General features: G+C 69.7%; 4 protein-coding genes across 5 annotated transcripts in view; 2 read left to right on the top strand and 2 right to left on the bottom strand.

The window, feature by feature from the left end:
* Positions 1-770: 770 nt before the first annotated feature.
* On the top strand, positions 771-6,689 carry OS9 (OS9 endoplasmic reticulum lectin). Its single transcript, XM_048328076.1, is given in 16 exon segments — positions 771-950; positions 2,131-2,307; positions 2,438-2,501; positions 2,602-2,678; positions 2,773-2,850; positions 2,852-2,872; positions 2,961-3,162; positions 3,960-4,076; positions 4,199-4,296; positions 4,403-4,439; positions 4,562-4,650; positions 4,724-4,996; positions 5,445-5,690; positions 5,692-5,893; positions 5,979-6,094; positions 6,455-6,689. Coding segments are annotated over 16 exon segments (2,091 nt in total). The 5' UTR covers positions 771-785; the 3' UTR covers positions 6,584-6,689.
* LOC125337872 (basic proline-rich protein-like) lies at positions 953-2,107 on the bottom strand. Its single transcript, XM_048328075.1, has 2 exons — positions 1,263-2,107; positions 953-1,154 (listed from the first exon to the last, which is right to left on the bottom strand). The coding sequence occupies exons 1-2, from the start codon at positions 1,851-1,853 to the stop codon at positions 1,071-1,073; spliced, it is 675 nt and encodes a 224-aa protein (XP_048184032.1). The 5' UTR covers positions 1,854-2,107; the 3' UTR covers positions 953-1,070.
* Positions 6,646-10,717, top strand: LOC125338007 (glycoprotein-N-acetylgalactosamine 3-beta-galactosyltransferase 1-like). Its single transcript, XM_048328322.1, is given in 13 exon segments — positions 6,646-6,650; positions 7,091-7,256; positions 7,258-7,310; positions 7,378-7,507; positions 7,994-8,023; positions 8,026-8,154; positions 8,156-8,198; positions 8,355-8,477; positions 8,535-8,658; positions 8,660-9,048; positions 9,481-9,536; positions 9,849-10,136; positions 10,634-10,717. Coding segments are annotated over 13 exon segments (1,620 nt in total).
* A 3,297-nt stretch (positions 10,718-14,014) lies between these two features.
* The window catches only part of AGAP2 (ArfGAP with GTPase domain, ankyrin repeat and PH domain 2), a 23,060-nt gene continuing 15,253 nt past the window's right edge, over positions 14,015-21,821 (bottom strand). The window contains exons 1-14 of one of the 2 annotated variants that reach the window (XM_048328020.1): positions 20,842-20,927; positions 20,629-20,763; positions 19,902-20,023; positions 19,686-19,838; positions 19,012-19,098; positions 18,830-18,934; positions 18,615-18,759; positions 18,423-18,539; positions 17,511-17,657; positions 16,801-16,952; positions 16,634-16,724; positions 15,924-16,146; positions 15,110-15,365; positions 14,015-14,421 (exon numbers count right to left, since the gene is read on the bottom strand). In XM_048328020.1, the coding sequence (XP_048183977.1) occupies positions 14,164-14,421; positions 15,110-15,365; positions 15,924-16,146; positions 16,634-16,724; positions 16,801-16,952; positions 17,511-17,657; positions 18,423-18,539; positions 18,615-18,759; positions 18,830-18,934; positions 19,012-19,098; positions 19,686-19,838; positions 19,902-20,023; positions 20,629-20,698 (1,926 nt within the window). In that variant the 5' untranslated portion in view covers positions 20,699-20,763; positions 20,842-20,927 and the 3' untranslated portion in view covers positions 14,015-14,163. Of the gene's footprint in view, positions 14,422-15,109; positions 15,366-15,923; positions 16,147-16,633; positions 16,725-16,800; positions 16,953-17,177; positions 17,238-17,510; positions 17,658-18,422; positions 18,540-18,614; positions 18,760-18,829; positions 18,935-19,011; positions 19,099-19,685; positions 19,839-19,901; positions 20,024-20,628; positions 20,764-20,841; positions 20,928-21,821 lie in introns of those variants that run through there. The other variant, XM_048328021.1, reaches the window with a different exon arrangement.

Below are 21,821 nucleotides of genomic sequence, written 5' to 3'. Positions count from 1 at the left end.
CGGCGGCTGTCACCGCGGCCTCGGGCCCGCCGGGGGTCGGGCCTGTGGCGGGGGGAGAAGGATCAGCCCCCCCAGTGCCGCTGCCACAGGCCGCGCTTTGTGCCCACGCGTGGGGCGCACAACGGCCCCATTGAGCGGGGGGGGCGGGGGGGCTCTGCCTGTACCGGGAGGGGGCGGGGACTCGGAGCGCTGCGGAGCCGGGGGGCCGGGGAGATTCGGGGGGTGGGGGTTGGCAGGCGGTTGGAGGAACGCTGGGGGGTCCTTGGGGGGGACTGGGGGGTCCTGGGGGGCGCTGGGGGGGGGGGGTGGGCGCGGCCAGGGGGAGGTCGGTGGCGCCGAGGGGCAGCAGGGGCTGGTGGGGATGGGGGCAGGGAGGGTGCTGGGGGCGGCCCGCGTGTGCGCGCCCGGGGTCCCAGGCGCGCCCCTCACCCTGGGCTGGGGCCGGGTCCCCCCTCCCGGCTCCGGTAATCACGTGACCCGCCCCCCGGGATGCTCTGTGCCCTCCGCCAATCAGCGCGCGCGGATCGCCTGCATCCCGCTCAGCCAATGGGAGCCTCCGGGCGCTCCGGCCAATCGCCGCGGCCCCGCGCCTCGCGACCGCCTCGCGACCACCTCGCGACCGCGGCCTCACACCCGGCGGCGTCATCGCCGCCCACCGACCAATCAGAGCCGCTCTCGCCGTTGACGGGCAGGAGCGTGGACCAATCACAGCCCGGAGTGGTGGGGCTGGGGCGGGCGCGGGGAGGTGCGGGCGGAAGCGGAAGCGGCGGCGGCGGCGGCGGAAGATGGCGGCGCGGCGGGGCCCGGGGCCGGTGGCGGCGCTGGCGCTGCTGGCGCTGCTCGGCCCGGGGTGGCCCCTGCGCGGGGCCCGCGCCGCGCTCAACCTGCAGGAGCTCAGCGAGCTCAAGTACGGCCTCGAGATCCTGGCCGAGCCCGTGCTGGCCGGGCAGGTGCGCCGCGGCACCGGGGCCAACGTCTGGGCGGGGGGGAGGCGGGCAGCGTCCTTGGGGCCCTGCCGGGACCGGCACACCGGCCACAGCGCTGCCGAAGAGGGGGGAACCGGCTGAGGGTCAGGAATGCCGCCCGCGGGGTCCTGCGGGGATCGGGAGCTCCCGTCCGAGGACGTTCCGGGCCCGGGGCACCGGCTGGGGGTCCTGCTGGGGCCGGGACAGCGGTCAGGGGCTGTGCAGGGCCCGGGGTACCGGCTGGGGGCTGCCGGGCAGTGGAACACGGCCAGGGGTCCCTAGAGGGGCCGGGGGCACCTGTTCGGGACGGGTCGGAGGCGCCGGGTCAGGGTCAGGGGCGCTGCCCGGACTGGTACCGGGGTGGGGGCACCGGTCCAAGCGGGTCCTGGGTGGTCGCAGCCCGGGCTGGGGCTCGGGGCCCGGGGCGCTGCCGGGGGGAAGAGCCTGGCCGGGAGTCACCGGATCCGGGGGCACGCGGGGGTCCGTACCTCTCTGGTCGAGCAGCTCCGCAGGGGCAGCCCGGGGGTCCCGGGGGTCCCGGGGGTGACAGCGACCCCCTCTCACCCCACCGGAGCTCGCGGGGCCGCACTCGTGCTGCTGGCGGATGTCCGTGGGTGGGTGCCCGGGCTGTGGCTCTGGCGGTGGCAGGGGAGGGGAGGGGAGGGGACTGTTCCTCCCACTTTGTGTTTTCGAGTTTCCCAATTTGAGAGGGAAGTGGCACACCCCGCGGGCACCCGCTGCCGCGTTTTGCTGCCTGGGACGGCCCTGAACTCCTCGAGCTGTGGGGCAGGAGCTGCCGAGCAACCCCTGAGGGTTGGAGGGGTCGTCCGGAGCCCCCTGCAGCTGCTGGGGGCAGTGCCAGGCCTGTCCCCGTCCCCCCCCCCCCATGTGCCCTGGGCTGTGACAGGGACAGGGGTGAAGGCCACGCTGAGGGAAGGCTGCGGAGTGCCCTGGCCCCGTGGGGGACAGGCTGTGGGGTCGGTCACATCCCACCCAGGGGAGTCTGTGGGGTCACTTGGGGGGGCTGCGGGGCGCTGGAGGGTACTGAGGGCTCCCAAGGGGGGCAGAGTTCAGGATCCTGGGGGGTCGGAGGTGTCCTGAAAGGGGCTGTGGGGTCCCGGGGGGAGTGCCTAGGGCTCTGACAGCCCCGGTGGCCCCTCCCCAGCACCAGGCCGAGGACGTGGTGACGGTGGCCTCACGGTTCAAGCAGCGCTACGAGTGCCGCCTGCCCCCCGCGGCCGTGGGACCCCCGCCCGGCCCCCCGCGGGACCCCCGGCTCTACAACGGCTCCGGCGTGGCCGAGCTGCTGCGGCCCATGGGGACAGCGCCCTGTCTGCTCAAGGTGGGGCCTGGGGGGTGACAGGGGGGCACCCCCAGCCTCACCTGGGGGCTCCGGGGCACCCCCAGCCCCACCCGGGGGCTCCAGGGCACCCCCAGCCCCCAGCCTCACCCGGGGGCTCCGCTCTTCCCAGACCAAGGACTGGTGGACGTACGAGTTCTGCTACGGGAGGCACATCCAGCAGTACCACCTGGAAGGTGACAGTGGGGACAGGGGGAGGGACAGAGTGGCCTTGATGACTCCTCCACCCCCCCAGCACCACCCAATACCTGCCCTCTGTGTGCCCCGTCCCCACAGAGTCGGAGATCAAGGGTGACATCCTCGTCCTGGGCTACTACCAGTCCGCCTTTGACTGGGACGACGAGGCAGCCAAGGTGCGTGTCCCCCCCGGCCGTGGGGCCAGCGGGCGGGTGGCAGGGACGGGGCTGTCCCCGTGCCCACCCCGCGGCCCCCCCCCGTCCCCCCCAGGCCTCCAAGCAGCACCAGCTGCGGCGCTACCACAGCCAGAGCTACGTGAACGGCTCCCGCTGCGACCTGACCGGCCGCGCCCCGCGAGGCCGAGGTCCGGGTAAGCGCAGGGGACACCTTGGGGCACGGGTGGCACTGGGTGGCAGCGGGGGGATGGCAGGGGCGTCACCCGAGGGCCGTGCCCGCAGTTCCTGTGCGAGGAGGGCGCCGGGGACTACATCGCCCGCGTGGACGAGCCGCAGTCGTGCTCCTACGTGCTGACGGTGCACACGACGCGCATCTGCCACCACCCCTTCCTGCGGCCGTCCCCGGGGCTGGCACCGCAGCCCATCCGCTGCCAGCCCGCCCTCTCGCCCGCCCAGTACGTCCAGTACGTGCGCGCCCAAGTCTGTGAGTACTGGGGACCCCCGGCCTGGGTGTGGGGCCGTGGTGTGGGGCTGGCGCTGTCCCCTCCATCCCAAGGCTGGCACTGACCCCTGGTGTGGGGCTGGCACTGACCCCTGGTGTGGGGCTGGCGCTGTCCCTTCCATCCCGAGGCTGGCACTGACCCCTAGTGCGGGGCTGGCACTGTCCTTTCCAGCCTGGCCCTGTCCCCTCTTTCTCAGGCTGCCACTGTCCCCTCCAGCTCCAGCCTGGCCCTGTCCCCTCCATCTCGAGCGTGGCACTGTCCCCTCCAGCCTGGCCCTGTCCCCTCATCCCCTAGCTGGCCTTGACCCGTCCATCCCGAGGCCGGCACTCTCCCTTCCCGCTGGGAGTGGCACTGTTCTCTCCAGCCTGCCCTTGTCCCCTCCATCCCGGGGCTGGCACTGTCACCTTGCTGGCCCTGTCCCCTCTGCCCTGGGGCTGGCACCGGGACTGGCCCTGTCCCTTCTGTCCCAGGGCTGGCCTTGTCCCCTCTGACACTGGACTGACACGGTTCCCTGCAGCGTGGAGTTGGGCCTGTCCCCCCCACGGCCTTGCTGTCCCTGTCCCCCCACGGCTGTGCTGTCACTGTCCCTGTCCCTGTGTCCCCACGGCCGTGCTGTCCCTGTCCCTGTCCCCGTCCCCCCACGGCCGTGCTGTCACTGTCCCTGTCCCCCCACAGCCGTGCTGTCACTGTCCCTGTCCCTGTCCCCATCCCCCTATGGCCGTTCTGTCCCCGTCCCCCCACGGCTGTGCTGTCACTGTCCCTGTCCCTGTGTCCCCAGCTGACACCAAGAGGAAGGTGGAGGAGATCTCGGAGGAGCTGCGGAGCCTGGACACGCGGCTGTGGAGTGACAGGGACAGTGAGTCCCCCTCGCAGAGCCCTGAGGGCGCCCAGGATGGTACGGCCCCTGTCCCCAGCTCGCAGTGACAGCACAGCCTGTGTCCCCCCCCTCCTGCTGGGGCCCCTGGCCTGGCTGTGGGCTTGAAGCTCCCAGTGCCAGCCATGTCCCCCCTGTGGCAGCTGTGTCCTTCCCTGTGCCAGGGAACCAGCCTGACCCAGCCAAGGATGTGACAGGTGGGGAGCCAGTCGCAGCCAGTGACCAGCGGGACAGCACCAGGGTGAGCCCCAGTGGCCCTGGGGACATTCTGGGGGTCTTGGAGTGGGTTGGGGTTGCTTTGGAGGGGGGTTTGGGGTCCTGCTCCATCCCCTGTCTCCTCCCCGCAGGAGCCGTCCCCGAGGGCAGCTGGTGGTCGGGCAGCTGGTGAGTCCCAGGGTGTCCCCCTCATGTCACCTCCGTGCCCAGCCTGTGCCCCCTGTGCCCCCCCTGTGCCTCCCCTGCACCTCCCCACCGCTCCCACCCACCTGCTCTGGGTCCCCTCGTAGATCCACGGAAGAAAATCCACTTCAAGGTGATCCGGAGCCCCGGGGACCTGCTGCAGTTCATCGAGGAGCTGAAGGAGACCACCAGGAAGGTGGGGACCCCCCCGTGCCCCTCAGGCCTCTCCGTGCCTCAGCTTCCCCCTGAGCCCCTTCCCACTGCCTCAGGCCAAGGAGAAGGTGAGCAAGGAGGAGGAGGAGGCAGCAGCAAAAGCTTCCCCAGCCCCCCCCAGCCCTGTGGAGCCCCCCAGCCCCGAGGCCCCGCCTGGCCCCGAGGCCCCCCCCGCGGGGGAGGAGGAGGAGGATGAGGAGGAGGAGGAGGAGGAGGAGGCGGGGCCGCTGCTGGCGGGGCTGGAGCTGCTGCCACGGGAGCAGGTGGCGAGGCTGAAGGAGGAAGTGAAGAGCCAGATGGAGCAGGAGTTCGACAGCATCATCAGCGAGGTGGGGACCCCCTGAGTGAGCCGGGGACCCCTGGCCGGGCTGGGACCCCCACAGGGGCCCTGGAACCCCTCTGGCTGGACTCTGTAGCCACACTTGGGGGCCCCCTGGCAGGGGTGGGACCCTCTGGCCGAGCTGGGGCCCCCCAGGCTGCACTGGGGCCTCCAGTTGGGTTGGCTCCCCCCAGCAGCACTGGGGATCCCCTGGTTGCTGCAGGGACACGCTGTCCACACCAGGGAACCCCTGTCCCTGCTGTCACCCCCCCGACCATGCTGGGACCCCCTCCCAACTATGCTGGGGACCCCCTGACTGCCCTGGGACTGCCCTGGCGGGGCCAAGGCTGCCCAGCACAGATTGGGACAGGCTGGGGACAACCTCTCTGGGCCGGGGAGCCCCCAGCTACTCTGGGTACCCGCTGACCCGGGGAACCCCGCCTTGAACCCTCCCGCAGGTGGAGGATGAGTTGGAGACCGAGGGGCTGAAGGGGGAGTTCGACCGGACCCGCGCAACCCGGACCCTGGCATCCACCCTGACCCGGCTGATGGACCGGCTGGACAGGGCTGAGCCCCGCCGCGACCCCCCCGAGCCCCGCCGCGACCCTCCCGGGCCTCCCCCCGGTCCCGGGGGGCACAGAGAGGAGGAGGAGGAAGAGGAGGAAGAGGAGGAGGGGGCAGCCGCGAGGAAGGGCGGCCCCCGGCTCCCCGACGGGCGGGTACGGGTGCGGATGGGCAGGGCCGGGAACCGCGACGCTCCCCAGGACCGGGAGCCTTCCCAGGGGAAGCAGGAGCCCCCCCGGGAGGATCAGGAGCCCCCCCGGGAAAAGCAGAGCCCCCCCGCAGCTACCGCAGGTGGAGAACGAGGTGCGGGAGCTGCTGGCCAAGGAAGGGCTGCGGGCTGAAGGTAGGGAGGGGTCGGGCTGGGGGAGGCAGCTGGGGGGGAGCCCCCCCGCCCCCCAAATCAACCCCCCGGGCCCCCCCCTCCCCAGGGAAGATCGAGATCAAGATCGTGACGGCATCGTCGGGGGGCGAGGAGGAGGAGGCGGCGCAGTGGCTGTCGGAGGAGGATTCCCGGAGCCTGAAGGAGATTTTCCTCAGCATCCTGGTGGGGGGGGGGGGCACGGCGGGGGCACCGAAGGGCCGGGGGGGGCACCGAGGGGTGCGGGGGGGACAACTGAGGCTCAGGAGGAGGGGAGCTTTTGATGTTGGGGGAAACCAGGGACACAGCGGGGGATGTGTTGGGGGGGGAGGAAACTGAGGCACAGGGGGTGGAACTGAGGCATGGCAGGGCTGGGGAATGTGGGGGGCTGAGGGATTGGGGGGGAAACTGAGGCACGGGGGGGGGGAAACACACGGAGGTGGCGGGGCTGGGGGCAGGAGACAGGCTCGGGGTGGAGCCGAGGAGGGAAAAGCGGGGTACGGGGGACAGTGGGGTGAAGGGGGGCTCCGATCTGCTCCCCCCCAGGTGCAGGGCACGGAGGAGGCGCAGAAGGAGCGGCGGCGGCAGCAGGCGCTGGAGGACAATTACCGCTTCGTGTGGGGGGGCCGCGACGAGCCCCCCCCGCCCGCTGACTCTGAGGACCAAGACTTCTGATCCCCCAAATTCTGATCCCCCGACTCCTGAACGTCCCCCCACACAATCGTGGCTCCCCCCTCATGCCGTGGGAGTGTGGCAGGGGACGCCCCGAGGACACTGCTGACCCCCGCCCTCTTTAGGGGGAGGTCACTGTGTCCCCCCCCCGGGGACCCTGCCCTGCTTGGGGGAGGTGACCGTGACCCCCCGGGGGGGACCCTGCCCTGACACCGGGCCCGTTTGTGACGTGGATGACCTGGGGGGGGGTGGGGAGGGGGAAGAATGGCCGTGATTTAGGGGTGGGAGGGTTGGGGGGAGGGAGGGGGCTGTAATTGGGTGGGGGGTCCTGCTGCCACTGGAGCCATTGGTGCTCCCCCCGTGCGGGGGGGTTCGCTCTCTCATAATGAGATGTAACGAAGTCGTCCGGCCTCTCTGCCCCCCCCCCTTTTTATCAATAAACCGAGGTCACCCCAGGCTGTGTCTGTGTGTCCCCGCTGTCCCCCCGCCCCGTCACCCCCTGTCCCGGAGTCCTCATCCTCCCCCCGGCCCCGCCCGCGGGGTCCCGGGGATCCTCCCCCAAAATTGTCCGGCGGGTGGGGTCGGGGTGGGGTCGGGGACAGCCAATCAGAACCAGGGCGTGGTCAGGGGCTCGCCTGGGCTCGGCCAATGGGAGCGCGGGGGGCGGGGCACACGGGGACCACCGGGACCCCCGAACGGACCGGGACCATCGCAAGCCTCGGGGACAGCGGTGCCACCGGGACCCCCGGCACTGACGGGACCCCCAGGAACCCGCGGAGGCACCGAGACCCCCGGAGCCACCGGTACCGATGGGACCCAGCAGGGCCCCCAGATTAAGCAGAGCCAGCGGGACCCCCAAACCAAGCAGGACCCAGGGACCGACAGAGTCCTCGGGACCCCCGGACTGAGCCGGGACCCCCAACCCTCGCCACCAGGTGAGGCTGCACCACACCCCCCCCCATGGTACCTCGTGTCCCCCCTATCCCGACCCCCACTCACCCCCACTGTCCCTGCGCCCCACAAGGGGCTGGCGATAATCCGGGGCTCGGGGGCGAAGCTGCCCCTGTCCCCCCTTAACCGAAAGCGGGGGGATCTGTGCCGCCCACCCTGAGCCCCCAGGCACCCCTCGGATCCGGGGTGCCCAGCGTAGGGTGCCACTACTGTCCCGTGGGTGTCACACCCCCCCCCCCCCCGTGGGTCCTGTCCCCCACCCCAGGGCGTTCACCCCCTTCCATAGGTGCCATCAACCCCCAGGAATGTCACCCGCCTCTCTGGGTGTCACTCCCACCCGTGGCTCCTGTCCCTCATGGGTCCTGTCCCCCACCTCCCCTGGGCTTTACCCCGGGGCAGATAGAGCTGTAGCAGATGAGGGGTGACACGGGGGGAGTCCCCACTGACCCCCACATACCCGAGCCAGGTGTCCCCGTGCCACTCCTGAGCCTTGGCAGAGCCCGTGGCTGCCCTTCCACGGGGGCATCTTGGTGGGTTTCATCACCACCTTCCTCCTCCTGCACGGCCTCCTGCTGCCCCAGCCTGTGCCCACGCCCAGCCGGGACCCCCAGGTGGCCAAAGACCCCCCCCGGGCCACCCTCATCCCCTGCCCCATCGGACTCTGCAGGTGGGCGCCGCTGCCGTGGCGGGTGGCACTGGGTGGGGACACGGGGGACTGAGTGTGGGGGGCCTCACTCCCTCGGGCTGCTCCACGCCCTGCTCGTGGCAGCGTGGGGACATCGGGGGTCTCCACTCCGTGGTCAGTGCGGCCCCTTCTCCCCAGGCGAGGCCGCGGGGGTGGCCCGAGGGCTGTTCCAGCGGGTCCGGGCTCTGCGCTGGGTGGTGGCGGCGGCACCACAGAACCCGGAGCCCACGGCCCGGCATGTGCAGGACACGCTGCAACGTGGCCCCGTTCGACACCCCGAGCCTGCCGACACCCCGAGCCTTCCCCCGACACCCCGAGCCTGCCCCCGACACCCCGAGCCTGCCCCCCACTCCCCGGCCGTAGGGCTGGAGGTGCCTGAGGGCCGGGGGCAGCTCTACCACAAAACCACCCGCGCCCCCCGGTACGGGCACCGGCACCACCGCAGCCCCCGGCTGCTTCCTCGAGGCCGACGATGACACCTTGGTGCTGCTGGGCAACCTGCGCTGGCTGCTGGCCGCCCCCCTGGCCCACCAGCCCCTCTACTTCAGGAAGAGCTTCCAGCCCTTCACGCACCGGGGCTACGTGAGCGGGGGGCTGGCTACGCGCTCAGCCAGGGGGGCCCTGGGCCACATGGCCCCAGCCCTCGCCCGCGGCACCTGTGGCCACCGCGGCCCCCGAGGAGTCCTGGAGCGGCTGGGGGTGGCTGTGGGGGATTTGTGGGACATGTAGGGCCGGGAGACCTTCCACCCCTTCCTGCCCGAGATCCACCTCACCCACCGCATCACCCGGGGCTTCTGGTACCAGCGGTACTGCTGGTACCCCCGCGGTGGAGGTGGGTCACCGCCCAGTCATGGGGTCACCCTGTCTCTGTCCGGCCCGGGTAGGGGCAGCTGGTGCCCCACACGTGGTTATGCCCCCCCCATGCATGGCCAGAACCCCCCCATGTGTATCCTCAGTAGCCCCACCTGTGGCCACGGTCTCCCTGTGAGTGGCCACCGCTCTCCTTGCGTGTCACCATCCCCCACCGCCCCACACACAACCATGGACCACTTGTGTGGCTGTGCTGTCTCCATGTGCATGGTCATGACCCCCCCCTCGCGTGGCCGTGACACCCTCGCGGTGCAGCCACAGTGTCACCCCCATGCCTGGCTGTCATGTCTTGCCAACACGGCCGTGGCATCGCTCCCCAAATCCCCGTGAGGTCCCCAGCCACGGCCAGGATGTTCCCACACCGTGTGGCTACGCACCCCCTGTGTGCGGCCAGTGCATCCCCCACAAGTGACCGCCGTGTCCTCCCTCACGTGTGGCCGCAGGCTCCCCGTGTGTGACCACGGTGGCCTCGGTGTTCCACGCACAGCTGTGACCCCACTCCCACGGCCGTGGTTCCCCACATGTTCCCCCCACGTGTGACTGTGGTTCCTCACACGACTCTGCCCAAAACCCAACCACGGTCCCCACCCTGTGCCTGCCCCACTGCCCCCCCGCCGTTCCTGTCCCCACGGCCGGACAGAGGCCCTGGTGACCAGGGACAACCTCCAGCTCCCCTTGCCCATCCTGCCCTGTGGCACCACCAATGGGGTAGGGGGGTACCGGGTGCCCAGCGCCTCCCCCCAGCCCCCCCTGTCCCCCCAGGGTCCCCAGAGCAGGTCAGACCTGGCCGTGTCCTTCGGCTACGTGGCCGGGGGGGAGATGAACGTGCTGGAGCTCCTGAGCCAGCGCCTGCGCCCCTACGGCTGCAGGCCCCGCTACCGGCCCCCCCCGACCCCCCCCGCGGCCCCCAACGCCACCTGGACCCCCCCGGACCCCAATGCCACCCGGAGCCACCTGGGACCCCAAGAACCCAACGCCCCCAAGCCCTGCCCCTCCCCTTCCCGGACCCCCCTGCACTGGGGGTGGCCGCAGATTTGGGGGTTTCCTACAGTAGGGTGCACCCGGGGGAGGGGAGGTCCCCATCACCCCATTCCTGCCCTGGGACCCCAAATACCCTGAGCCCTCCCTGTGTCCTCTGCCCACCCCCGACACCCCCGCGGGCGGACTCGCGTGGCCCTAATTAGTGGCTGTTAATGAGCTTTGCGGGGATTGGATGGCCCTGTTCCGGGGGTGCCGGGGGCGCGGCACCGCGGGACGGGGGCCCGGGGGCTTTGGGGGGGCCCGGGGAGGGATCAGAGGGGTCTCAGAGGGAAACGGAGCTGGGGGAGGATGGAACACGTCCCATCGCCACGGGGGGTGGGCAGCGCTCGCAGGGGGGCTGTGGGTGATGGGACCCCAAGGCGGGGGCAGCTCAAGGCCTCTCTGTGGGGATGGTCCCCTCCTATCCCTTCCTGGCCCCTGTCCCCACCTCTGTGTCTGAGGTGGCCGTGACCCCACTCTCCGTGTGGCCGTGCTGGCCCCCCATGTGTGGCCATGCCCCCCCTCAGGGTGTCCCCCCCACGGTGACGGTGGCCCCCCCACGTCCGTGTTGTCCCCATGACACCCCACGTTGCCCCCCGGCCCCGCAGTGACCACAGCGTGCTCCCACGCGTGGCCGTGACCCTGTGGCACCACCCCCCTCCACGGGCTCTGCCCTCCCCGAGTCACGTCCCCCTCTGGTTCCCTGGAACCCCCAAAAGTGATTGCCCCAATTCCTGGGCGCGGTCGGTGCCCACAGAGGGGGAATTTTGGGTCGGGGACAGTGTCTCACGTCCCCAGGCAGACTCTCGTGGCCGTAATTAGTCACTATTAATGAGCTTTGCGGGGATATGATGGCCTTGATCCCGGGGGGCGGGGCCGCAAAGCGGCGCTGGGGGCTTTGGGGGGGCCGGTGGGGCCCGGGGGTCTCAGGAGGACGCGGGCGGGGGAGGCGGGGAAAGGCTGGGGGGGTCTGTGGGTGTCGGGACCCCACGGTGAGGGGAGAGCCGGGGACAGGGGGACAGTGTCTGAGCTGGGGACACCTGTGGGGCTGTCCGGGTGGTGATGGGAGCACAGCGCTGGGGACGAGGAGGCGACAACGAGCGCGGGGGTCGCTCCAGGCCGGGGACAGGTGCAGGGCGGGATGGGCGGGTTTGGTACCCGCGTGTCCCTGACCCGCTCGGGTTTGGTGCCCGCGTGTCCCTGACCCGCTCCTTGTCCGACCCCACAACACCCCCGACCCCTCCCCGCGTGTCCCCTCCGCATCTTCGGACATCGGACGTCGCTGTCCAGCGGCTCCGGCCGGGCGGTGCTGGCTCCACCCAGTTCCGCAGGCCACGCCCACCCAGGGGTGCACACCCCGCTAAGCCCCGCCCACTGTCCGCTCTGGGCAAGCCACACCCACCTTATTTGCATCACAGTCCCGCCCATCGATCAAGACACGCCCCTTTTGTCGCCTATTTGTTTGTTTTAGCCACGCCCCCTTGTTTGCATATGAATATCCGCGCATCAGGTCACCCCCAGCACCGCCAATCGGACCACGCCCATCTCATTAATATTCAAAACTCATCCATCACGAGGTCACGCCCACTCAGTTGCTAGCCCGGCCCCGCCCCCCGCCGCTCGGTTCCAGTCGGGTCCGGTCGGTTCCGGTCGGTTCCGGTCGGTGCAGGGCAGTCGGTGACCAGCCGGGCACGGGGCGGGACACCGGCTCCTCCCCGGTGCCGCTCGGTGTCCCCCGGTGCCCCGCAATGTCCCCAGTGCCCTCCAATGCCCCGGTGACTCCCCAGTGCAGGACAGTGCCGCCAGTTCCGCCAGTTCCGCCAGTGCCCTCCCAGCCGTGCGCGGAGGCCGGATCCCGACCTTCTCCACCGTCCGACCACCGCCCTGCGACACCCCGCTTGTCACCCCATGTCACCCATCCCCCTGTCACCGTGTGACCCATTCCCCCGTGATCCCCCTGCCTCGTGTCATCGCCGCCCCTAAGTGCTCCTGTGGCTCTGTCACCCACCCTGTGTCACCCACCCCCTGTGTCACCCACCCTGTGTCATCCACCCAGTGCCACCCTATGTGTTCCTGCCACTCTGGTCACCCACCCTGTGTCACCCAATGTCCCCAGTGCCACCCTATGTGCTCCTGCCACTCTGTGTCACCCACCCTGTGTCACCCACCCCCTGTGCCACCCTATGTGCTCCTGCCACTCTGTGTCACCCACTCCGTGTCACCCACCCTGTGTCACCCACCCTGTGTCACCCACCCCCTGTGCCACCCTATGTGCTCCTGCCATCCTGTGTCACCCACCCTGTGTCACCCACCCAGTGTCACCCACCCCTGTGCCACTCTATGTGTTCCTGCCCCTCTGTGTCACCCACCCTGTGTCACCCTATGTGCTCCTGCCATCCTGTGTCACCCACCCTGTGTCACCCACCCTGTGTCACCCACTCCGTGTCACCCATCCCCTGTATCACCCTATGTGCTCCTGCGACTCTGTGTCACCCACCCTGTGTCACCCATCCCCTGTGTCACCCTATGTGTTCCTGCCACCCTGTGTCACCCACCCTGTGTCACCCATCCCCTGTGTCACCCTATGTGCTCCTGCCACTCTGTGTCACCCACTCTGTGTCACCCACCCTGTGTCACCCTATGTGCTCCTGCCACTCTGTGTCACCCACCCTGCGTCACCCATCCCCTGTGTCACCCTATGTGCTCCTGCCACTCTGTGTCACCCACTCTGTGTCACCCACCCTGTGTCACCCACTCCGTGTCCCCACCGCCCCGTCACCCTGTGTAACCCACCGAGCTGTGACTGTGTCACTCACCGCCCCCACGCCCTCAGCACCCCGTGTCACCCACGCTCCGTGCTCCTGCCACCCCCGCGTCCCCCGTGCCCCCCGCGGGAAGGACGAAGCGGGTCACAGCACCAGTTTCCGACATTGTCACGTACTTACAGTTACACCCGAGAGATGAAAACACTGTACACGGCCCGACCCCCGGGCGGCCCCGGGCCCGGGCCGCCCCCCCGGGCCGCCCCCCGCCCCCCTCCCGCCCCCCGGCCCCGCGCGGGGTCCCTGGCTCAGCCCCGCCGGCCCCGCCGGGGCGTGTTGGGGCGTCACAGCCGGGGCACCCCTACATTCATGGGGGTCCCGGGAGGGGGACGCGGCGGTGCCCCCCAGGCCGGCGGGAGGGGGTCGGGGGTCCCGCCGGCGGTGCCCCCCGCGGGGGGAGGGACTGGCTCTATCCTACCGCTAAACAAAGCAATAAATTAACGGGGTTCCCGAGGGGACGCCGAGAAACGGGGGGCGAGGGGAGGTCGGGCCACGGGGGGGGTGTCAGGCCGCGGAAGGGGGGAGGGGGCGTACAAAAGGTGGTTGTAGAAAAGGGGGGAGGCGTCGGGGTCTGCTCTGGTCCTGCCACGGAGCCGGGGCTGTGCCAGAGTGTGGGGGGCACGGGGACAAGAACACGGGGATGGGGGGCACGGCCGAGGGGCACACGGGGACAGGGACACGGGGGCGGGGCAGACGGGGGTGGCAGCGTGAGGGTAACTTGGGGAAGGGGGCACGGCTGGGGAGGTGACACGGGGAGGGGGACACAGCGCGGGGAACGGGGATGGGGGTAGGACAGGGTGATGTGAGCAGGGGGCAAGGGAGGGGGCAGAGGGTGACACGCGCAGGGTGCTGGCACAAGTGGGGTGACACGGGCAGGGGTGACAGGGACAGGGGATGGCACGGGCAAGGAGTGACATGGGCAGGGGTTACCCCGTCTTCAGTGCCCCGACCCCAGCTGTGCCCACCCCACGCTGGGGCACAATACCCCGGGGAGGGGACAGGAAGGGGACCTGGGTGGCAGCGTGGCACTGTGACCCCCGGCATGGGGGTCCCTGGCACGGAGAGGGGGACAGGACCAGCGGAGACCCGACATGGAAAGGATAATAAATAGAGCATCAAAAATACAAACCGTGGGCAAGGGGTGACCCCGAGAGTGGCACCGGGATGACCCCGGGGGTGGCACCGCGGTGACCCCGGGCTGCGGGCAGGGCCGGAGGGCTCCGGGCCCCTCAGGGCTATACCAGGGCGGACCGGGGCTCGCAGGGGCCCACGCTGGCGCAGCTGCTGCGGCGGCGGGGCCCGGGGGTCGGGGGGCCGCCGAGGGTCGGAGGGCCGGGGGTCGGGGGGCTGCCGGGGGTCGGGGGGCTGCCGGGCCCCTCGCCGGGGCAGCCGTGCTGCAGCAGGATGTCGGCGCACTCGCGGCTGCCGGCGCGGCGGGCGTAGAACAGCGCGGTGCGGCCGTGGCCATCCCGTGCCCGCACATCGGCCCCGTACTGCGGGCACAGCCACGCGTCACCCGCGAGTGAGGCCACCACACGGCCCCCGTGGCTGTGACATAGCCCCAAAGGCCGGAATGTGTCCCCCAGGGATGGTCGTTACCCCCGGGTGTCCTGACACAGCGTCCCTCCCGTGGCCATCCCAGGCTTCCCATGGACACTTCACATCCCCCTTGGTTGTGCCATCGTCCCAAGACCGCACCATGTCCCCCATGACCGTGTCATCTGTCCTCTGGCCATGCCACGGTCCCCAAGACTACCCCGCATCCCCCACGGCAACACCACATCCCCCACAGCCACGTCACGGTCCCTACAGCCCCACGATCTTCCCCGGCTATGCCGTGATCCCCAAGCCCACCCCAGGTGCTCCATGAACACCTCACACCCCCCATGGCCCCCAAAGCCACCCCATGGTCCCCATGGCCATGTCACTTGCCTCCTGGCCATGCCATGATCCCCAAGACCACACCCCATCCCCCAAGGCCATACCACGTCCCCCGTGACCACTCCATGGTCCTCATGACCACCCCACATCCCTCACACCCCATGTCACGGCCCCACAGCTGTGTCATCTCCCTCGTGGCCATGTCACAGCACCCATGACGACACCACATCCCCCAAAGCCACCCCAAGACCCCACCACTTCCCCGGCCAGACCCCCACACCCACGCCCTGCCCCACGTACCCACACCAGCAGCTGGGTGACGACCACCTGGGCGGTGTCGCAGGCCAGGTGCAGCGCCGTGCGCCGGTCCGTGTCCCCCATGGCCACGTTGAGCTGGTCCTTGTGGCTGTGGGCCAGGAGCAGCAGCACCGCGGGCAGGTCCTGCTCCCGCACGGCCCCCAGCAGCCGCTCGGCCAGCGGCGCCTCGGCCGCGGGCAGCGGTGCCAGGAACAGCCGCTGCTCGTACTTGGCGCGGATCCACGATTCCCTCTCCTCCCTGGGCATGGGGGCGTGGGGACACGGGGTGTCAGGGACAGCAGGGTGGCACCACGGGGACACAGATCCACAGTTCCTGCTCCTCCCTGGGCATGGGGCGCTGCCATGATGGGAGGACACGGGGGTGGCAGGGACACGGGGCAGCAGCCGGGGGTGCGGTGGTGGGGACACAGAGGTGTCAAGGGGGCACCACAGTGGGCAGGGAGAGTGAAAACAGGGGACACGTGAAGGTCAGGGACACAGGGTGACAGCAGGGTGGCATGGGAGATGGGGACACGGGGGTGTCAGGGACTGCAGCGTGGCATTGCTGGATCGTGGGTCACAAGGCACCAGGGACAGGGGGGTGGGGACACGGGGGGCACTGGGGACAGGGGGTGGCACCGCGATGACGCGGGGGACAAGGGGCATCAGAGTCTGTGGGATGGCACAGCGGTGACTTGCAGGGTGGGGACAGAGGGCATCAGGGGCTGCAGGGTGGCATCAGGGTGGTGTCATGGTGGCATCAGGGACATGTGGTGACACAGGGGGGACACAGGGGTGGGGCTGGGGGGACACCCACCGGGAGGACTCGTGGGTGGGCTTGCAGCGGCCGCGCGGGTTCTGCTCCCAGATGCTGTTGGCGGTGGCGTTGCCGATGGCCGTGAGCACCAGGGTGAGCTCCCGTGGCCAATCGTCCAGGTCCAGCGAGCGCACGCGGGACACGTGTGTGCCCAGGTTGCGGTGGATGCCCGAGCACTCGATGCAGATCAGGGCGCCCAGGTTCAGGCTGGCCCACGTGGGGTCTGGAGGTGAGCAGGGGTGGCGATTGGGGTGGGGGGTGACCTGTGGCACCCCTGGGCTCGGGGCACCCCCTGGTGTGGGACACGGTGTGGCCCATGGCATGGTGTGGTAAGTGGTTGCTGTGATCCACGGCACGGTGTGACCCGTGGCGCCGTGTGGCATCGTGTCACCCACGGGCATCGTGTGTCCCATGGCACCGTGTGACCCTGGCACGGTGTGACCCCTGGCACCATGTGCCCCACGGCATTATGTCACACACGGCATCATGTGGCCCACGGTCCCCCCTCACCCTGGTTGCCCGGTAGCCTATGGCCCATGGCACAGTCTCACCCCACGGCACCGTCACCTGGCTCCAGGGCTCTGCAGGACCCATGGCACCGGGTCACCAACGGCTCCCCACGATCCCCGTTGCCCCGTGAACCCACATCCCCCCATGCCCCACGCCCACCCATGTCCCCCTGCTGTTCCCCGGTGCCCCTGGGGACTCACTGGGTGCCCCGCAGTCCACGCAGAGCGAGTTCCCGCGGGCGTTGCGGATGGCCTGGATGGCCACAGCCTCACTCTGGCTGTCCATGCGTGCCTGGAGGGACACACGGGGGTGAGCGGGGCGGGAGGGTGACACGGGGACCCTGCCAGCCCCCCGACACCAGTCCCACCTTGTTCTTGCTGCTCTCGCAGCACTGCAGGCTGGCCAGGATCTGGCTCTCGATGGCCTGCACCCACGCGTCGCGCTCCTCGAAGCTGCCGGCCTCGAAGTGCCACGTCTGCCCCGTGCTTGACACGATCAGAAACTCAAAGTTCTCCTCCTCTGCGGGACCAGAGACCCCCGGGGGGGCGGTGGGGATGGGAGGTCCTACACCTGTGGGGGGCTGGGCTGCCCCAGCACCCACTCCAGCCCCCCACATCCACCCCGGCACCCAAATTCTGCCCAAGCCCCCTCCCCAGAGGTCCCCACCCCTCCCGGCGTGTGTGCGAGCAGCAGGCAAGGGGGGCACAGCCACATGCACGGGAGGCACCGCTCACGCCACGTTACCTGTTTTATAAATATTTCTTAAACTACCAAAACTTTTTAATTTCCACATTTTGCGCTTGGCTGCGGAGGGTCCGGGCAGCAGGAGTGGAGAGAGGAAACGGGGACAGAGTCAGGGGGGCCCGCGGAGCCTGGGGATGGTGCAGAAGGTGGCAGGCGGGTGGCAGAGCGAGGGGGATGCGTGGGCAGCGTGGCTGAGCACGGACAGGGGGTGAGGGGCAGGATCACCCCAGATCCCTGGGCCGTTCTGGGGCGTCGTTGCCGTGGAGGACGGTGGCCTTGTCCCCTCAGCGCCATGGGTGACTGGGGCTGGGGACGCACGGCTGTGGCACACACCTTCTGCCTGCCCGGTCGAGCCCTCGGTCTTGGACGGCGTCATCAGCTTCTTCCGCCGGTGCTTCTTCCTGTCCACCAGGGGCGAGGGCGGAGGGTCCCTGCCCGCGCTGCCGGGGCTGGACACGGCCTCCAAGGACAAGGGGGACTCTGCCGAGAGACCACACGTGGGGAACTGGGGGCACCATGGACACCGGGGTCGCTGGGGTCACCAGGCTCACGAGGACCACGGAGCTCTGCAGGACCATTGAGGCCACCAGGGTCACCAAGTCCATCAGAACCACTTGGGTCAGCAAGGGCAATAAGGGTCACCAAGTCCACTGGGCACAGCAATACCACTTGGGCCACCAGGGCCACTGGACTCACTGGGGTCACCAGGGTCACAAGTCCACCAGAGGCCCTGGGCACACTGGGGTCATCAGAGCTCCCCAGGGTCACAGATCTCACTGGGATCAGCAGGACTCCCAAGGCCGCCAAGTTCATTGGTCTTACCAAAATCACTGGGGCCACCAGGGTCACAAGAGTCCTCTTGGCTCACCAGAGTCACGAGGGTCACCAGGGCCACTGGCCTCACTGGGCTCACCAGGCTCATTGTGGCTTCTGGGACTCCCAGGTCCCCAGCAGTTTCACTGTGGCCACCAGTGCCACCAAAGGGCCACCTGGTCCCTGGGCTCACCCAATCCACCAGGGTTATTGTGACCACCAGGGTCAGCAAGGGCCATCAGGTCCCCAGACTCACCAGGGCCACCAGGTTTACCGTGGCCTCCAGAGCCACCGGCGCCACCAAGGGCCACCAAGGGCCACCATGTCCCCGAGCTGCCCAGGAGTCGCCGTGCTCAGTGGGGTCGCCATGGGGCAGTCCCTGTGTGTGCCCCGGGAGGTGGCATTATCCCTGCACGTGCTGGCATCACTCACCTGAGGCGAGCTTGGCGCCCGAGGCAGAGGCGCAGCGCTGCAGTGACCGCTCGCCCTTGCCCACCACCTTCAGCCCCGGCTCGGGGGGGAGGCTCAGCCCCACGGAGGGGACGCCGGCTGCGAGGGGGAGGGACAGTGACACAGTGGTCCCCGTGGTGTCCCCCCCTGCCCGGTGTCTCCCTGGTCACTCACTGCCCGGCTCGGGGTCCCGCAGCAGCCCGTTGATGCTGGCCGAGGGGCCGCAGGCGGAGATGGCGCGAGGCGGGCGCTTCCCGGGCACCTTGACCGTGGTGCGGAGCAGGTCCATCTCCTTACCGTGCGTGCTGTGGATGTAGTCCTGCGGGGACAGCGGGGGTAACACCGGGCCCTCCCACACCTTGGGGACCACAGGGGCCTGGGACACTCACGTTGATGCTGGGGTGATAGAAGAGGAGGCCGTTGCTGGACAGGGTCACGTACTTCTTCTTCCACTCCTTGTTCAGGGAGTTGCCGCTGCGCTTCAGCAGGAAGCTCTGGGGACAGGGGACAGTGAGGGGACAGAGGGCACGCTGGGACCCACCGGTGTCCTCCTGCCACTGCCACCACCCACCTGCTTGATGGGGATGGCACGGCCACTGCCGGCCACCTCGCCTCGGCTGTCCAGGCTGCGCTTCTCAGAGTCGCTGCCGCGGCGCGTCTGCAGGGACGGGGACAGGGACGGGGGTGGGACTCGTGGCACAGCTGGGGACACCGGGGAGCCCACATGCCCCCCCACTGCTGGAGCCTGGTGGGGGGGACATTGGGGTGCCACAGACCCCACCACTGTGGCCTCGTGGTGGGAACACCCTGGGTGCCCACGTGTCCCACTGTGCCACCACCACCAGGTCAAGGGGACACTATGGATGCCATGTGTGCCCAGCACCCTGCTAGAGGACACATCAGAAGCCCCGTGGTGGGGACATTCTGGGTGCCCTGTGCATCCCCCATCCCCATCCTCGGTGCCCACGTGTCCCTGAGTGCCACCACCACCATGCCAAGGGGACAACTGAGATGCCACATGCCCCTCAATGTCACCACCCTGCCAGGTGACACCTCAGGTGCCATATGTCCCTTGCTGCCACCACCCTACCAGGGTGACATTCTGGGTGACAATGTCCCCCCACTGCTACCACCCTGCCAAGTGGACACCCTGGATGTCACATCTCCCTGTGTCACCACCACCACCATGCCAAGGGGACAACTGAGACGCCCCCCAGTGCCACCCCCCTGGCAGGGGGCACTCACGGCGAAGAGGCTGGTGCGGCGCTTGGCCCCGCGGTGCAGCGAGCTGGGGGTCCCCAGCGGGGCCGGGGTCTCGCTGCGCAGCTCCCGGTGGCTCACGTTGGGGGTGGACGGCAGTGAGGACGAGTAGTCGCTGGTGTGGCCGCCGTTGCTGGTCTGGGGGGACACGGGGTCAGCCTGGGCTGTGGCCGGGGGCCGGGGCAGGGGGCCGGGGGGTACCTGGCCAGGGTGGACGCCCCCCACGGGGGTGGAGGCGGCCGAGTGGCTCGGGGAGCTGGGCAGGGACTTGCAGGACGCCATCAGCTGCTGCTGCTTCTTCAGCGCCACGGCCTTCTGGGCCACTGCGGGGACCCTGAGTCAGGAGGGCTGGACCCCCGACCTGCCCGGCCACAGCCTGGATACCCACACCTGGACGTTGTCCCCACCCTCATCCCACCTGGACACTGTCCTCATCCCACCTGGACATGGTTCCCATCCCACCCAGCCACTGGCCATTGTCCCCATCCCACCTGGATGTGGCCCCCATCCCACATGGAGTGGACATGGTCCCTGATCTACCCAGCCACGGGCCCAGCACACCTGAACATGGCCCCCTGCACTACCCCGTCCACTGTCCCCATCCCACCTGGGCATGGTCCCTGTCCCAGGGGATGGTAGGGTGGCCTGGACATAGTCCCTGTCTCACCTAGGCGTGGCCCTGTGCCATCTGGCCACCATTCCCCTCGACCCAGACATGATCCCACGCTGGCCACCATCCCTGTCTGACCAGGTCACCAGCCCCCTCCCACTGTGCCTATTCCACCCTGGCCACCGTCCCTATCCCACCTGGCCACGGTCCCCACCACACACCAGTCCCTGTCCCCGTCACACCATGTCACCAGCCCCCTCCCACCCTCTCGCCACCCCCCTTCGCAGCCCCCCAGCCCCAGGGGGGGGCTTCACCCACCCTCGGTGAAGACCCGGTCCACGTTGAGGCCGTACGTGGCGCAGGTCTCGTAGTAGAGGCAGCGCCGCATGTCCCCGCAGAGCGCCCGGGCACGGGCGTCCTCCACCGCTCGCGGGCTGGACGAGCTGATCTTGTCTGGGGAGTCAGGGGGTGAGCCGGGGGTCCCCCGTGCTGCTCCCACCCCCACAGGGTCCCCCCGCGTCCCTGGCTCACCCTGGGTGCCCACCAGCGCCAGGGCCACGTCGCTGGTGCCGCGGAGGTCGCTGAGCAGCGCGTGCAGCTGCGTCACCTCCTCGAAGCTGCTCTCGCTCTCCAGGCTAAAGACGAAGATGACGGCGTCCGCCCAGCTGGCAAACTGGGGGGCCACGGGCGGGGGTCAGGGCTCGGCTCTGGCCAGCGTGGCCCCCCCGGCCCCCGGTCCCCTCGTACCTGCGCGTCGGGGGCGCCGGCCTCCTCCCGGATGAGCAGGAGGTGGCTCTGGCCATCGACCGTCACCTCACGCTTGAACTGTCCACCTGTGGTGGGGCAGGGGGAGGGGAGGGAGGGGGCACCCTGCAGCTGTGCTAGGCCCACACGGACAGAAGGTCCCATGGCCATGACCAGCACCGCGTGTGACCAGCACTTTGACCCCAAATGTCCCACAGCCATGACCAGCACCATGACCTTGCCCATTCCATGACCATGTCCACCCCATGACATGTCCATTCCATGCCCAGCTCCATGGGTATGTCCACTCCTCCATCTCCATCCCCACGGTCACTCCATCACTGAACCCATCCTCATGACATGCCCATGCCCACGTCCATCCCATGCCCACGTCCATCCCATGCCCACATCCTTCGCATGACCACTCACTCTCGGTGGGCTCCAGGCCCACGTAGGAGCCAGTGAGGAACCGGTGGACGAGCGCTGATTTCCCACTCTTGCTGCTGCCCAGGACTCCCTGGGTGGGCAGAGGGGATGTCAGGATGGCTGAGGACACGGGGACACAGGGACACGGGGACATGGGGACACAGGGACATGGGGACACGGGGACATGGGGACATGGGGACACGGGGACACAGGGACACGGGGACACGGGGACACGGGGACATGGGGACACAGGGACACGGGGACACAGGGACATGGGGACACAGGGACATGGGGACATGAGGACATGGAGACACGGGGACATGGGGACACAGGGACACGGG

This window comes from Corvus hawaiiensis, chromosome 24 (assembly GCF_020740725.1).
Source record: "Corvus hawaiiensis isolate bCorHaw1 chromosome 24, bCorHaw1.pri.cur, whole genome shotgun sequence".
Taxonomy (NCBI): domain Eukaryota; kingdom Metazoa; phylum Chordata; class Aves; order Passeriformes; family Corvidae; genus Corvus; species Corvus hawaiiensis.
This window is presented reverse-complemented; position numbering and strand designations above follow the sequence as displayed.